At 37.5% G+C, this 15,732-nt stretch overlaps 1 protein-coding gene across 1 annotated transcript; it reads left to right on the top strand.

Moving 5' to 3' along the window:
- The first annotated feature begins 8,520 nt into the window (after positions 1-8,520).
- On the top strand, positions 8,521-11,736 carry LOC120293416 (solanesyl diphosphate synthase 3, chloroplastic/mitochondrial-like). The gene is made up of 4 exons (XM_039312627.1): positions 8,521-9,301; positions 9,983-10,069; positions 10,507-10,578; positions 11,265-11,736. Exons 1-4 carry the CDS (start codon positions 9,182-9,184, stop codon positions 11,445-11,447), a joined length of 462 nt encoding a protein of 153 aa, XP_039168561.1. The 5' UTR covers positions 8,521-9,181; the 3' UTR covers positions 11,448-11,736.
- Positions 11,737-15,732: the final 3,996 nt, after the last annotated feature.

Raw genomic sequence — 15,732 nt, 5'->3', positions numbered from 1 at the left:
CTACATACATCAATCGGTTCTCTCTTCATCACATAAAATCACCTCGTTGGATCTTTTCTCCCAACTCCATTTGACTTCCTCTTTTCACTTTGAGCTTGAGAGTTTGTTTAAAATAATTAATATTTTACCTTGATCCTTCATTTTTCATGATTGTAAAATATATATTTCCCTTAATTGTGCATAGTGTTGATTGATTTATAATCAATATCATAAGCCAGCCCCATTTTATTGTGCATGCATTTCCACCCCGTTCATCAAATAGACGTCATTCCTCGTCTAGTTTACATGTAAGAGGGTTGAAATATCACATGCCATTTGATTATGGGGTTATATGTTTGTTATATACATGTGATCTCTTTCTATTTATTAGTAAGAATTTTTTGGTTGAATTTTCGAATTTCGCAATTTAATGAAATAGAATGATAATTACGGTGTTTGATCTCGTTCGCATTGTGACAATCATTTCTCAATCCTTGATTTCTGGAATCATCAATTAATGATTTTAGGGGAAAAAAACCTTTTCATTAGTCATCTTGAGTATTCCATGTGCACAACTCCTATGGATTAGATAATTTACTTGAGTGTAAAAGTTCAAAAAAAAATCATGTGTGACAAGACACGTGATATAAATTCGACAAAGTGTCCTTCACTTCATTCTTGAGCCAAGAACGTTTAGACATCATCTTATTTTTTCATCGCGTGAGTAATAGTGATGAGTGCATTTTGTTGATTCAAAGCATTAATTGGCCGATATATTCACTAAACCTCTTTTTTGCTCAAATATTTATAATAAAAAACATTAAGTAAGCAAAGAGTAAGCGTAAGCAATCTACTCAACAACCTTCATTGCTATGATATATGTCACGCCCCGAACTCCCGAGTGTGCCAATATCCTTCAACGGTCAATTAGTTGCGACGTCCCAGGACACGTCGCCAACCCATTCTTTTTATCTTTCAATTAAACCCAAGAAAAAGAATTTAATATAAACAACATCTGATCAAACAACAAACAATAGGGATAATAAGAACACAACAAATATTCCAAAAACAGCACTTTAATTTAAACTGCTAACTCTAAGATATTTAATAATTACAAGCTTTGTTACAGCCACTTCTTACCAACCATCTCAAAAACCTACAGGGTCAAGTTTAACCTAAACTTTAGTAATGACGAGGCCAACCAAACATGACACTAGGCACACCAACGTCTTGGTCCATCAAGATCCCAAACCGCACGTGACAGTTCTCCATACTACGGACTTGAAAATATTTAATAATAACATGATGAAATATAAATCTCAATGGGTTAACCACTTAAGCCTCGATTAGGACGTAAATTCATCTCAAAAGCAGCCTAAACATGCAACAATATACAACCTTACCTCACCTTGACACACACCTTCATATTAGTACATCACATATGCCAATACCAATGCAACAAGCATAGTCAATAATCAAAACACATAACTCCCATACACCAAGTATTCACATGGGTCCCAATTATAAGATAAAAACCATTTTGACCAATCTTATACCGTGCTTCACAGTTTTACTTCATAATCAAGCGCAATGCATTGCAATCATTTACATGTGTTTCGATTATTATGACCCCTCGAGCCACGGCCAACACAGAAGTTCCGGCATGAACAGGCATTGTCCCGTCCCATCGAGTACGGCATTGTTTAGAACCCCCACCTAGACGACATTTCATAAAGAAGCATCGATCTGACTTCAACCACGACTTGACATCCAGATCCCCGCCAAGCATTTGATAAACATCGGACATCATCCCTTTGGCATTCTACTCGTCCTCTTACACAAACCACTGCAAGCATTCCTCTACAAACCGCTTCTCAGTATAGAATTTGCTATGCCATATCATCTCATAATTAGTAATAACTCATATATGCCACACATTAGTTTCTCAATTCATTAGGCTCTCACGCTTAATTACTTATGTAAAATTATGTTAGGGCACTCGTTGATGGGAGAAAATACATTTACCAATAATTTATAATGAGCACCACCTCTAAAATCAATTGAATCTTGTAATTTTTACTTTTGAAAAGTAAAGTGCATCGCACGGATAGGAAGGGTGCAAAATGTAGAGGGAAATTATTATACAATTGTGACATCTAGATTTTCGGATTCTAATTTCGACTGGATAAATATGGCCGTTTTTGTTCAGTTGAAGCCAGGGATTGTGAAATTGGGATGCAAGTGGGCTACATTGGTAAGGAAAAATACCAATTGAAATGATGAGGTGTTGAATGAAATAATGGGAGTCAATTTAAATTGAATCAAGAGGGATTAAGGTCCAATTGGAAAGAAAACTTAGCAAAATTCGTATGCCACCTCTACCACCACATTTTGGCCTACCTTAAAGCTTCTAGAAGGGGCATTTTTGGCAAGGAAAAGTGAGTGTAAGACAGCTGGAATGGTGGGGCTAAAGAGAGAGAGAGAGAGAGAGAGAGAGAGAGAGAGAGAGAGAGAGAACCGGTTTTTCCTCTCTCCTCCGTCGAACGTCTCCATCTTCTTCCCCTTTCTTTGGGCTTCTTCTTCAACAACAATCGAAGAGCAGCAGGCCGAAGTAGCGATTCCTCTCGGCGCCATCGCAGCAAGCAACCGGAGCTGGAGTCACCGCCGTCCGCCGTCCTGCTGCCTTGTGCAGCTTCGCCCCACCCTCTCCCTCTCACCTTGCGAACCAGAGAAGCTGAACACAAAAGCAACGTCCAGCATCGCCGGAAGGAGCCGCGACCAGCTGCCTGGACGCCACCGCACCAGAGCTGCCGCACCGCCACCCGTGCGACACCGTGCGCTCTGCCACCTCATGCTCGCGCCTGCCGTCCCCGCCGTGCAACCCCGGCCCTGCTTTGCCTCGGTTCGGTCTCGTTCGGCCGCCTCCGGCCACCACCCGACCTCTTCCGGCCACCATCCGGCCTCACTGGAGTTCCCTCACCCTCCGCCTGCCCTGTCCAGCTTGAGTCAGCGCCGGAACCACCTCAACCAGCCGTGCAGAGAGAGTTCGAAATTGGGTATGGCAGCAGACGTTTGGCCCGTTTTGGCAATCTTCCGGAGCCCGGACGCTCGGCCCGCTTTGAGGAAAGTCGATTCTCGAGTCGAGCCCGTAGTTTTGAGTGAGTTTTACTCACTAATGCCTTCTTAGTTTGCTAATTACACTTAAAGGTTGATTAGTATTAATTAAGTGTAATTAGGTTGTTAGATTAGGATAGATTAGCGATTATTAGTTAATTTCATTGCATATTAGTTAGATGGTTAGTGTACTTAGATAGAGAATTGCCTATAGTATTTATTGGATGCTTCGTGGGATTTTTTTCAGACCCTTATCGGGTGTTAATTAGGCGATTCGGGCCTAATTGGTATTTTTAGGAATTAAAAATTAATTTTTTAAATTACTTATTTAATTAGTTATTTTCCGAAAATTCAACTGGGATGGCTAGTGACAGAGATTTTATGCTAATGATCGTGGCGGAATTAATATTTAATAAGTTATTTTCTGAAAATTCAAGCGGGATGGTTAGTGACAGAGATTTTATGCTGATGATCGTGGTGCATACCGTTTCTTTAATTGAGCTTCATATTGTGCTAAATTGGAATTATTGTGTTTATTTATTTATTTTTCGGAATTAAATTAATTAATTATTTATTTTCCGAAAATTCAATCTGGATGGCCGGTGACCGGAATATTATGCTGATGACCGTGGTGAAGTCCGTTTATTTAATCGGGCTTTATTTTGAGCTAAATGGAATTTTTAATATTTATTAATTAATTATTTTTCGGAAATTAATCTTTGAGGTGTGACCGACGACCGGAATTTCGTGCTGATTGTCTGGCGCAGTCCGTTTATTTATTTGAGCTCTACGTTGTATAAAATTAAATAAATTGTGATGTTTTAGGGATTTACCCTAAATTGATTGAAATTGAGTGAAATTGAATTATTGATTAGTAAATGACTGAGTATGGCTAGTTAGCATTTGTACTGCCTTGTTGAGTTGTAAGTGGAGAAAGTGGTGAGAGCTAGCTAAGACTTCTATTGGCTGAGACCGATCAAGTACGAAGTATAGACAGGCGTGGTTCGGTGATAAAGTACATCACTATGCGAAAGTGGCGCCTTAAAGAACGCACGTAGACTGTTTATGACTTATGGCAGGCGTGGTTCGGTGATTAGGGAGATCATTGTGCGAAAACAGCGCCTTAAAGAACGCACGTAGACTGCCTATGAATCGTGAGAGGCGTGGTTCGGTGATGAAGGACATCACTGTGCGAAAACGGCGCCTTAAAGAACACACGTAGACTGTCAATGATTTTGACCTATGACGGGCGTGGTTTGGAATATCACTGTGCGAAAACGGCGCCTTAAAGAACGCATGTAGACCGCCTGTTACTTATGTCACCTTAGTGAAAACGACGCCCGAGAGCATTGATGGAGCTCTGTGACTAAGTGTATTTTGGAGGTTATGTGGGATGGAATGAATAACCTAGAAATGATCCGACCGACTCGTAATCGATTAGGTCGATTGATCATCGCCTTGATTTGATGTTGTGGATTGAATGATTGAATGGAGATGACCGTGAGTGGTTTTCTTGGTGTGTAATCGATTAGGTCGATTTAATCGATGCTTCGATCTGTGATGTGATTGCTTGGGTGTCTATTTGATCTGTACTAATATGTAGGTGAAATTTAAGGCTAAGGTAAGCCCTCTGACTCATGTTGTGCATAGGCAACCCTAAGGTATATTAGTTTACTAATCAGGTCTTAGTGTGGTAGAACTTGCTAAGACATAATCTCATCTCTGTTTGGGGAAAACATTTCAGGACCCTGATGAAGAAGCTGACGATAAAGAAATCAAAGAGGAGTATCTGGAGAAGAACTCCGAGGATGATCCAGAGTAAGATCCTGACGACTTTTGCTATAGAATCAATTTGAGTAGAAACCAATCGTTTTAGTATGGCTTGTATATGATCATAAGGGTGTTGGTTTTCAGGTTCAATTTCCTAGTCCTACTTGTATATCCCATTACTTTATTGTCGGGGGATTTTTATAACTGCTTCCGCATGTGCTATTAAAAAGAAAAGGGTCGGCGATATGTAGTCTTGGGATATCGCATTTTAAAATCGACCAAAAGTAAGAAAATGTGTGCGTGCTTGAGGATCGGGGCGTGACAACAATGGTACGGTCTTTCTTGGAAGAGAGACTATAACTTCTCTATCTTTCATTCTCCCAAGAGAACCTAACAAATCGTTCATCCGATTTCTTTAAGAAATTTGGAATGAAATCTCTTTTGTTTGGATTTCCTCTAGTCCCTCTAAGCGAGCTTTCAATAAATAAATAAATAAAAGTAGGAGAAATGTTAAATTTGAAGAAAACCCATAAAACATCCACAACATTGCAAAAGTTATGGTTCATAACCACTTAATGAGCTGCCATATTTGCATTGAGCAGTCATCAACTCAAAACTCTAGTGATTGTGGCTGCCGTAACCATGATTGCCACAAGCTTAGAGCTTGAGCTCATGACTATGGCGGTAGAGGTGGCAAAAGGGGTCTTAGGCCCATATATGACCCATTTAAATCATAAATGAGTCATATATGGGTCACTTGTTTTTTGACAAAAAGTAGATAATTAGGTTTAACAATTACAAACTTTGATAGGTGGGTCTTAAGTGGATCTTAAATGGATTGGATTTAGAACCCATTTTCACCAAAACCTCACAATCTCTCTCTTTTCTCTTTAACTTTACAAAAACATTTTTATAATAAAAACCAAAATTATAATTATAATTTTTTATTTTCTTTTCTTTTCTTTTTCTTTCCTTTTTTTCTTTCTTCTTCCTCCGATCGCCGGCACGGCGTGGCCGACAATCGGCCGGGCGAGCCTCAAGCTCGCCCCTCGTCGGATTTGGCAAGGCGGAGGCCTCGGCGACGCCCAACAAGGCTAGAGCCTCGCTAGATCCGGCGAGGCGAGCTCATTGATCTACTGAGGTGGAGGCCTCATTGACGTCCAATGAGGCTCAAGCCTCGCTAGATCCGGCAAGGGCGAGCTCAAGCTCGCTCGACGCTGGCCAGCCTTGAGCTCGTCAAATCTAGCGAGGTGAAGGCCTCACCGACATCCGACAAGGCTCGAGCCTCACCGGATCCGGCGAGGGGCGAGCTTGAAGTTCGCCTATGGCTGGCTGCCAGGCCGTCGTTGTGGCCGGCGGCTGGCCAAAGAAGAAGAAGAAGAAAAAGAAAAAAAAAAAAAATTATATTTTAAAAAATAATTTAAAAATAAAAATAATTAAAATTCTATTTTCAAAATAATTATTTTAAAATTATAAAATTTGTCCATTAAATTTGTGTTGTATAAACTATCTTAGCAATATCATTATATATATATATATATATATATATATATATATATATATATAAGAAATAAGATTGCAATAAATGAGTCATAAACAAGTTAAATGGGTCGATTTGAATTGAACCATTTATGACTGGATCCAAACCCGACCCGATCCACCCGTTTAACGGGTCTATATGGCGGCTGTGATGGACCTCCATCTCTTCTCAATTTTGTTTTCTATTATATTGTTTGATGTGGTGCTTTTTTGGCTAATAATAATTTTCAACTAATCATAACATAACACGCATGTATTTTGGTCAATCTATGTCATTTATTCCGCAATACATGTCAACAAAAATTGACCATTAAGAGAAAAGGTATAATGAAATGACTATACGTTGACTTTAAGAGAGAAAGATGATTTTGATTTTCGGACAAAATAAAGGACAATGGTGATATTATTCATTGAAAAGAAAAAAAAAAAAGACCTTCATTCCACGTTATATGTTGCTTTTCCATCTAAGTTCCATTGTTGAATTAATCAAGGTTAGCAATATAATAATGTATATCTTTAGATTCCAACAAAAGTCCAATGGATTAACATTCCTTTGAAATGGAAATTGCGGCCCACGGGCCACCATCATCCCCGTTAGGCTAACATCTCCCAAACGTAAATTGCAAATGTTCGTGGTGATATTTAGGTAATTTTCTTTTGAAAAATAAAGAAATATTCTAAAATATTTCATGGAATTAAATTCTAAAACTTTCCAAGAGCGTAATTAAGTCCTAAACTTGTCACAAAAGTACAATTGAATTTTAAAATTTTCAAAAAGCGTAATCAAATCCGAAAACTTGTTAAATTGATCCAATCAAATCATTTTGATATAGTACTTTTTGAAAGTTTTAGAATCAAGTCATTCTGTTAATTACATTTTTTGAAAGTTTTGAAATTTGATTACACTTTTCATGACGGATTTTAAGATTTGATTGTACTTTTTGAAAAATTTTAAAATTCAATTATACTCTCATGACAGGTTTCAAGACTCTCGATGCACTTATCTCAAATATTAATCACTAAACTTTTTTCATTCCCAACCTCTACAAGCTGTACTAAATTATTTCAATATTCGAATTTACAGTGGGCTATAACTTTTTGGGATTAGTTTTAATTTGAAGTTATGTATCTCTTCACGTGAAACAGAAATTTTCCTTCTGACAAGAAAAAAAAGAAAAAAGAACAAACTTTTCTGCCTCCCACATGTCAACATTGAAGTGCGGACGGCAAAGGATGTTGGAAATTCGGTCCGTCTTTTCCCTTCGATAGTAATAATGCCATAATCACGTGGGCTTTTTTGTAACGTTAATAATAAGCTGTGCTTACGGATGGCTGTGCTTCGGCCGTCGTGTCTGAGAGGTTGTTGCATTGGTACTCGATCTCGGAGGGAGGTGTGATGTTGAGTCAGGAGAAGATGTGTTGAGGATAACCAAGATTTGCTTGAGTGAGAACTGTGATATTAAGAAATATTAATAAATCATTGTCATCTGGCTTGTTTGCTCTTGAGAGGCTTTAAGGGGGAGAGGGAATTGTAGCTAAAGTGGTTCAAGTTTTAATTTGAAATTCATGCAATTAAGTCCTCTTGACTGGTGTCTAATTGACGGAGATTCAATCCATCAGCAAAACCAAGACGGTTCCAATTATACCCTTGTAAAAAGGCATATTGATCTTGGTGAGTATTCATCGTATGGCTTGGTTATGAGATTGATTAAAAGACAAGACTCAAGTTTTATGTAGAATTGAGGAAAATTGACTTTTGTGAAGAACCTGCAGACCGACCTTCAAATCTCAAATTTAATCACCATAGTTGAACAAAGTTCTTATTGATCAATCATTGGTTCTTAAAAACCATACATAAGGTTGCTCTTGAGTATTCAATTTGGTTATTCAATAAGTTTTATTCATTTATTGAATGAGAATTTGATTTGCAAACTCCTGGGTTTAGCTAACCTGAATCTATCTCCTGTTTTTTGGTTTCTTATTATTTTATTGTAATTAGAGGCATGTGTTTATTATTTAATGATCTTCCTTATTCGTGGATGACAAATTGAACAATTTGATTAAGCTTTTTGGTTTAAATTAAAATGGAGGGCTAGTTTTCGATTTCATGTAAAAAGGTTTCTTGACTTCACATAGATTTTGAATTTGGTTTGCTATGGTAACTGATAATCAAGTCATAAACTCAATGATTGACAAAGAACCACAGGTTTTAATACCTGATTATTGGTCGAGTCATGCTTTATTTTGTGAAAATTGAACATTGTCCAAAATTCTGGTGTCTAAACGCCACTAGTGGCCATTTTAGGACTTGGTTGCACATCAAAAGAATTGGAATTTGATTTGAAATATTTATGATTGATTGCACTCCGTATGGAACTTTTATTGCTTTTGGTGTAATTTCGCATGAAGGAGATAGACACCCTTCCTAAGCCAAATAATATTTTGTTGAACGTCAGGACATATTAATAATAGCATATGGCCCATGAACTATTGCGGTACTTGTGGAACTAATGGCTTTTAGAATATGCTTTGAGGCATATTGGAACTCAAGTTCCTTTTTTTCTAATGTTTAAATCTTTGGTTTTAATTGGTTGTTGTGCATGTGGATTTCAATTTCTTTATCATTTTCCATGATTTGATTTCTTTTTCCATACTTTCAGGTGCAGATTTATTTTGTAGAGAGACAAAGTTAGGTTTCTAGTGATGTACATACTTCTTATATTTTGGATTCCACCTTCTCTTGAGTTTTGTCTTTTATCTGGCACAGGTCTGACTTTTAATGGCTAGTGCTTTGCATATGCCTCTGCCAGAACCAACTGATGGTAGTGTAGGAGATGCAGTGTCTTTGGAACTATGTACAAGACAGCAGTGCATAGCTGAGATCACCGAGATGATTCATGTAAGTTAGTTTTTCATCTTCCTGTTAAATGTGCCTTTTTTCTGTGTCTGTGGAATCAAAGGAGTAGGAAATAACAGGTTGTTGCTGCATTTGCATATGAATTAAGTTAAATTATTTTCTTATATTGTTTTTTTTTCTTTCTTTGAACATTTAAGCATCTAGATTGCTGGTCCCGTGAACCTTGGGAACATATTATACAGTAGATGGTGGAGAAAATTTGTCTTTTGATTGATCCGCAATGGCTATTACTAGATGAAGTTGTTCTTTAAATGATGTCCATGATGCTACTTTCTCATTTGCCTACAGCTTTCTTTGGACACTAGATTAATATATCTGAGCTCCCCCCATGCTCACCACCACCATAACCTGCCCACCAACCAAGAAAGAAAGTCTGTTGTCAGTAAATAGAAGTAAATAAAACGAGTAAGACGTTGCGAAGGGAATATATAAAATAAGAGATGATTCTCTGTAAGTTGGGAAGTTCAATTTCATACTTAAATATAGAAAGAAAGGAAAGGCAATAGACCCTGCACATATGTATAGCATTTTTCATAGTACCAGTAATGCAGAATAAGGATTGCATCTCTTTTGCTGTACAGTGTCATAGACTCAAATAACGTTCCCCCTATTATGGAACCTTTTGATTTCTTGATTAATGCACGTGTTCTCTGTTTCCCTTAGGTTGCAAGCCTTCTTCATGATGATGTCTTGGATGATGCAGACACAAGACGTGGTATTGGTTCATTAAATTTTATCATGGGAAACAAGGTGCTCATACATCTCCACCATCTTCAGGAACATTGCTAGTTCTTATATTTGTTATATGACTAGATTCTGTTCATGATTTTTGTATGTATGTATGTATGTATGTATGTATGTATGTATGTATGTTTGTATGTATGTATGTATGTATGTATGTTTGTTTGTATGTATGTATGTATGTATGTATTGTACTCCTAACTTGGTGTTTATCAGTAATGGGCGGAGAAATCTTTCTTCTCTTACATAGACACGATGCCTGCACCTAATGCCTGCACCTTTGTGCCTCGATTTTCTTTCACACAGGAGAAGAAGTTTTAGTCTTACCATACTGTTCCACTCTATGAAGAAGATGCATTGTGAAGATTTGTGACTTCATTGTGGTCCTTATAGATGATAGTATATTAAAACATCTAGACGTCAACAATATTTTGTTTGCTATGCAGTTGGCAGTTTTAGCTGGGGATTTTCTCCTTTCTCGAGCTTGTGTGGCACTTGCATCCTTGAAAAACACAGAGGTATGTGTGGATTTCAGTTTGATTTGACATGATTCTGTATTGATATTTAATGATAGTCTTTGTTTCAGTAATGAACACTACGTGATAGGACTTATTTTGTCTAGCCCATAAAAAAAAAGACATACTTTGGGTACTGGATACTAGGCTCTTCTCTTGTCATTTAGTTGTAAATCGTGGATGCAACATTCTTGCTTGTAGAGCAATAGATGCGATTTCTTTTGATGGCTCAGGATATTCAAATGAGTCTCGCAAATGTTTGTATTTGCGCAAACTGCCCTTGTTTAGGATTGACAAGGAGATCCAGCATCCTCCTTTCTCTTCCTCTTTTGCACTGAAATTTTGTCCACTATTTCACATCCCATTTGACAAAAATAGTAAAATTCAAATTCTGAGTACAGAGAGCTTTTCCAACGCAGCTCCAGTTGCCATTTTCTCTTCTTTGTATCAATCTACTAAATTAAGAAAGACCAGATGAGTTCTGGAGGATAATCCCTTGAAGTGTCTTCTCTATTCAATTAGTTTATGACTCCTTAATAAATCTTGCTTCATCTTCCTTCCATTTTTCTGTTCCTTAAAGATTTCAATCATTAAGAGGTGTAGAGTTTATGTGGTATCACTGGGATTGCAATGCCATACCTTGAGCAGCATAAAAAGGTCATATTCTTATTAGATCGCCCTATTTGTAGGTTGTATCATTGTTAGCAACAGTAGTAGAGCATCTCTCGTGCCCATTGAAGAATCCAGGCGATGTCGCCAAGAACCTGCAAAGGAAAAGTGCAAGCGTGATTGACGTGGGAGCTCGCTGGCCGCAGGACGTGAGCTTTTGTAAAACAACAAAATTAAACATCCTCAACTTCCATTCCCGATAAAATTTATAGTACATGGAGAGAAAACTTGCACCTAAATAGGCAACTACAATCAAGTGAAAGATTTCGAAAAGTAAAATCGCATTCACTCCCTTCAGCCTAATACAAGGCAACCCTAGTTTGTATGATACTATCACAGGACCAAAATTTTAGAGGATTAAATAGGCAGCAACCCAACCGCTAGCGCTACCCTATAGCTTACTCACCAGACAAACACACACAATCACACACCATACCCAGCCCCACGTCAGCAAACAGCAATCACCACAAAATAGAACCGACACGTTGAGGAGGATCTTGAAAATTGTAAGAGTTACACTACTACTCACAAGGCCTTGCTATTCTATCCGGTGGGACCCAATATCTCCAAAGCAAACCCCTGCGACCAAGAAACGCCCAAAATCAATTTTGAGAGCCGCGCCAGCTTAATTGATACCCACACCCTCATCAAAAACCCTAGAATCAAACACACAAGCGCTGAACCAAACAGCTCAAAGCAAAAGAAACAACAGTCTTTGGAACTTTTTCACTCCTATGAAGTCACAAACTGAAGTCACGACCGGCAAAACTAGTTCAAAAGAGATCTGAGCACTTCGGATCTTCTAATGTCAAGCCCTTGAAGTTTCGGTCATGGCGAAGAGAAACGGAGATGGAAGTCCCTAATGCAAGTCGTGTCTCGCAGAATTAATTCTTCTCTCTGTGTTTGTCACTCTCACTAAAAAGGAAGGAAATAGAGCCAAAGGGTGTAGCATGTTCGGTAATCATTTTGTTCCCGGGAATAATTTATACTTAGAAATAATTTTTCTAATATTGTTCTTTGGACGAGTTATTTAGCATTCAACCGTATTAGTAACTGGATAAAATTTATGTTCCTCGAATAGAAAAGCATAGAAATATGTTTAGTACAAGTCTAAAAAATTTTTGTGACATTAATTTTTTTGTGACATAAATTTTATAAAAAAATTTTGTCACATAAATTTTATAAAATTATTTTTTAATAAATTTCTCAAATTTTTATTTATCTTTTCCTCTTCTCTTCTTCCTTCTCTAGCTAGTAACCGAGCCTCAGGAATGGCCAGTGGCTAGCTAGAAGTGAGAGCTAGCGACTTTGTTTGCTTCGGGGGCCACTCGTTGGCCTCGGGGGAGCCTCACTAGCTCTTGGTGAGGCCGACCCATCCATCCACGGCAAGGTCAAGCCTCACCAAGAGTCAATGAGGTCGCCATACCTCGTCTTTGGTCGGTTGCTGGCCATCGCCGAGCCTAGCAACTAACTAGAGGAGGAAGAAGAATAAAAGTATTAAAAAAAAAAAAAGATAATGACTTGGTTTCAAAATTTGCTTCTAGAAACAAATAAGTAATTTTTTTCTATTTTTTTATTTATGTTCCAGATTTATTCCATGGCTACTGATACGTGTTCGGGAATAGAAAAATTAGCTGCCATTATTAAACGGATTTTTGTTTTTTGGAATAAAAGAACAAAATTAATTAAGAATTAACTGGTTATTAAAAAGGGCGGAAATAAAGTGTAAAGGTGTATGGTGGGTCATGGACTTGTGGGTGTCGTGTGGGTTTTGAAAATATGGGTTAAAATATGGGTCACGTCTGTCTCATGGGTCTCGCGGGTCGGGTATATTGGCTCTTTTTTTGGGTCTTTAGTTTTCCACAACCCACTTAACCCATTTTGAAAGAAAACGAGTTACCTATATAACATTGTGCCTCTTAAAATTGAGTTATAACTAGGGGTGAGAGGTTCTTGGTTCTGGTTCGGTTCCAAACGGAACCTGTAACCTACTTTCGAGTATAAATTCCTCATTTTTTGGAACCTGGAACTTACCTGTCAGAACTAAGAACCTATAGGTTCCAGGTTCCAACAGGTTTTTTTTTTTTTTTTTTTCATTTTCAGATTTGAACTATAACGAAGAAGGAAAGAGACAAACCAAAGCTTCTATGTTCATAAATTGCCAAAAATAGTTCCTTGGGAGGACAAGCATAAAAAAAAAAAAAAAAAACACATTTTTTTGTCCCTTTAACTAATGCCACTCCAAATTCACCAATTGCACAATGAAAAGTAATTAATTGGTGGTTAGACAACACTCAATGAAGCTATATTTAAAGTAATATTGAAGAAAGTTGAGACAAGGAAATATTTTATTACGGATATCCAAGAAAGCTTCCTTCTACTCACCATGCCTTAGTGGAGAAAGCAAAAGAATAAATAGAGCTATCAAACCAAACTCAAAACAATTGAAGTGCCATTTTAAGCTTGTTCTGTCTCCATTTGGGCAACTTATAGAAAACATCCTTTGTCATGCCAAATTTCTCTCGAACTCCGCTAATGACAAATAAGTCTGCTACATGTCATGCAAAGCAATGTCCGAGAACGAGAATGATGCAACGGGAAAATCTTATTTAGATATTACCTCTTGCATAGCTGAAAATTTTTGCATTGACTGCAAACCGTCGTCCCGTAGACGGTATAACTTCATGGCAATGAGAGCATACATACTGCAAATGGACAACAATGAAGTCTTCCTTGGCAGGCAGGATTTTTTCCCCAAGCTGTTATCAATAAGAGAAAAGTAATGAGAGCATAATTTAAAGATACAGAAAAGAAGGTAAAATCAACCAGCCACGAAGTTGCTGAACAGATATCATAATTTCTCTAATAAATGAATCTTATTCAGTCTATGACACAAAATGACAGTATTATATACTGCTCGGTTAAACAAGCCGATGCGGATCTTAACATTTAACTTAGCCTCTCGTATGGTCGAAAAAAACACAGGGATTAGAAATTGCCACTAGATTTGGCACCATCTAATGAAATAGCATCTTTTTCTTTTTGGTAAAAAAATATCAAAAGAAAAAGGGTTAATACCTTTTCTTTTCTTTTTATCGGTCCTACTCTAATCCTACTCTAATCCTACTCTAACACTCACTCTCAGACTTTTACCATTGCCTCCTTGCAGGGCGTGGGAGTCGAAACCCACTCCTGAAATGAAATCATCCCCACCCCAATCCCCTAAGAATGTGGGGATTTGAATCCTCAACCCCCCCTTCCAAGTTGGAAGGGTGGCTACTAGGGCGAACCCCTAATAGTTAAAAAAAAAAAAAAGGTTAATACCTTGAAAAACCTCAAACTGGTACACAAGTGATAAATTTACCCCCAAATTATTTTTTTAACTATGAAAAACCACAAACTTGTACATCTATGACAAATTTACCCTGACTGACCATAAGAAACCTTAAATTGGTACATTTATGACAAATTTATCCCAAACTAATTTATTTCTCGGCAAAAAACCCCAAACGGTAAATTTGTGACAAATATACACTCCGCTAAATTGAATTAATACCGCAAAAAAATCACAAAAATTGTAAACTATGACAAACGGATCTTAAAATCGCAAATTGGTATACCAGTCAACCTGTCATGTGCTATTTAACTTAATAATTTGACAGTAAAATTTAACAAAAACTAACAAGGGTAAATTTGTCACAAGTATACCAGTTTGGGGTAAATTTGTCAAATGTATACCGGTTTAGGGTTTTTGATGATAAAAAAATAATTTGGGGTAAATTTTTCACAAATATACTAAAAAGGTCCAAATATAACCTAGTGAAACTCAATAATGGCTATGGAACTGTAGATCTCATGGAGTTAGCATTATGCAACTGACATGTGTAGACAGAATAGGAAATCTTCAAGGAAAAAATAAGATTGCTTATTGTCATACAAGGATCCCGCAGGAGTAAAGCAACAACTCAAACAAAACATGACAAGCAGTCATCACAGCATCAATTGCAGAGCACAAAAGCAAGTTAAAACCTACAGTCCTCAGCTTTAACAACTTATCTGGATTAGACTAGTCCAGTTTCATCCATGAGTGACTTACAATGTTCAATAAAAAGGTCAAACTGAAATGGATCCTTCAAAGCCTTAAGTGTACTACTCCACTATCAATCACATGGACTTGAAAATTGGATCTTCCAGTTCGTATTAATATGCAACAAGAGAGACAGACCCCAGCTTCTTGAAATCTGCTTTCTCAATTCTCCCATTTTTTCTAAGAAAATTTTACCCATAGTTTTTCATCCCCTCATAACCAAATCCAGCATCCCCCATCAACACTACCGCCAAAGCAAACCCAAAACCAACAATCAAATATTCACGCTGGAACTTAATTTTGCTTTACGAATTTCATGAGCATTATACCAGCACTGAGTTTGTTAAGATCTTACATGTACTGAAAATAATAAATGATATCCATAAAGCAAGCCGAGGGCA

The sequence above is a fragment of the Eucalyptus grandis genome, chromosome 5 (genome assembly GCF_016545825.1).
Source record: "Eucalyptus grandis isolate ANBG69807.140 chromosome 5, ASM1654582v1, whole genome shotgun sequence".
Lineage (NCBI taxonomy): Eukaryota > Viridiplantae > Streptophyta > Magnoliopsida > Myrtales > Myrtaceae > Eucalyptus > Eucalyptus grandis.
Note: the sequence above shows the minus strand (reverse complement) of the source record. Positions and strands in the feature narration are given on the sequence as shown.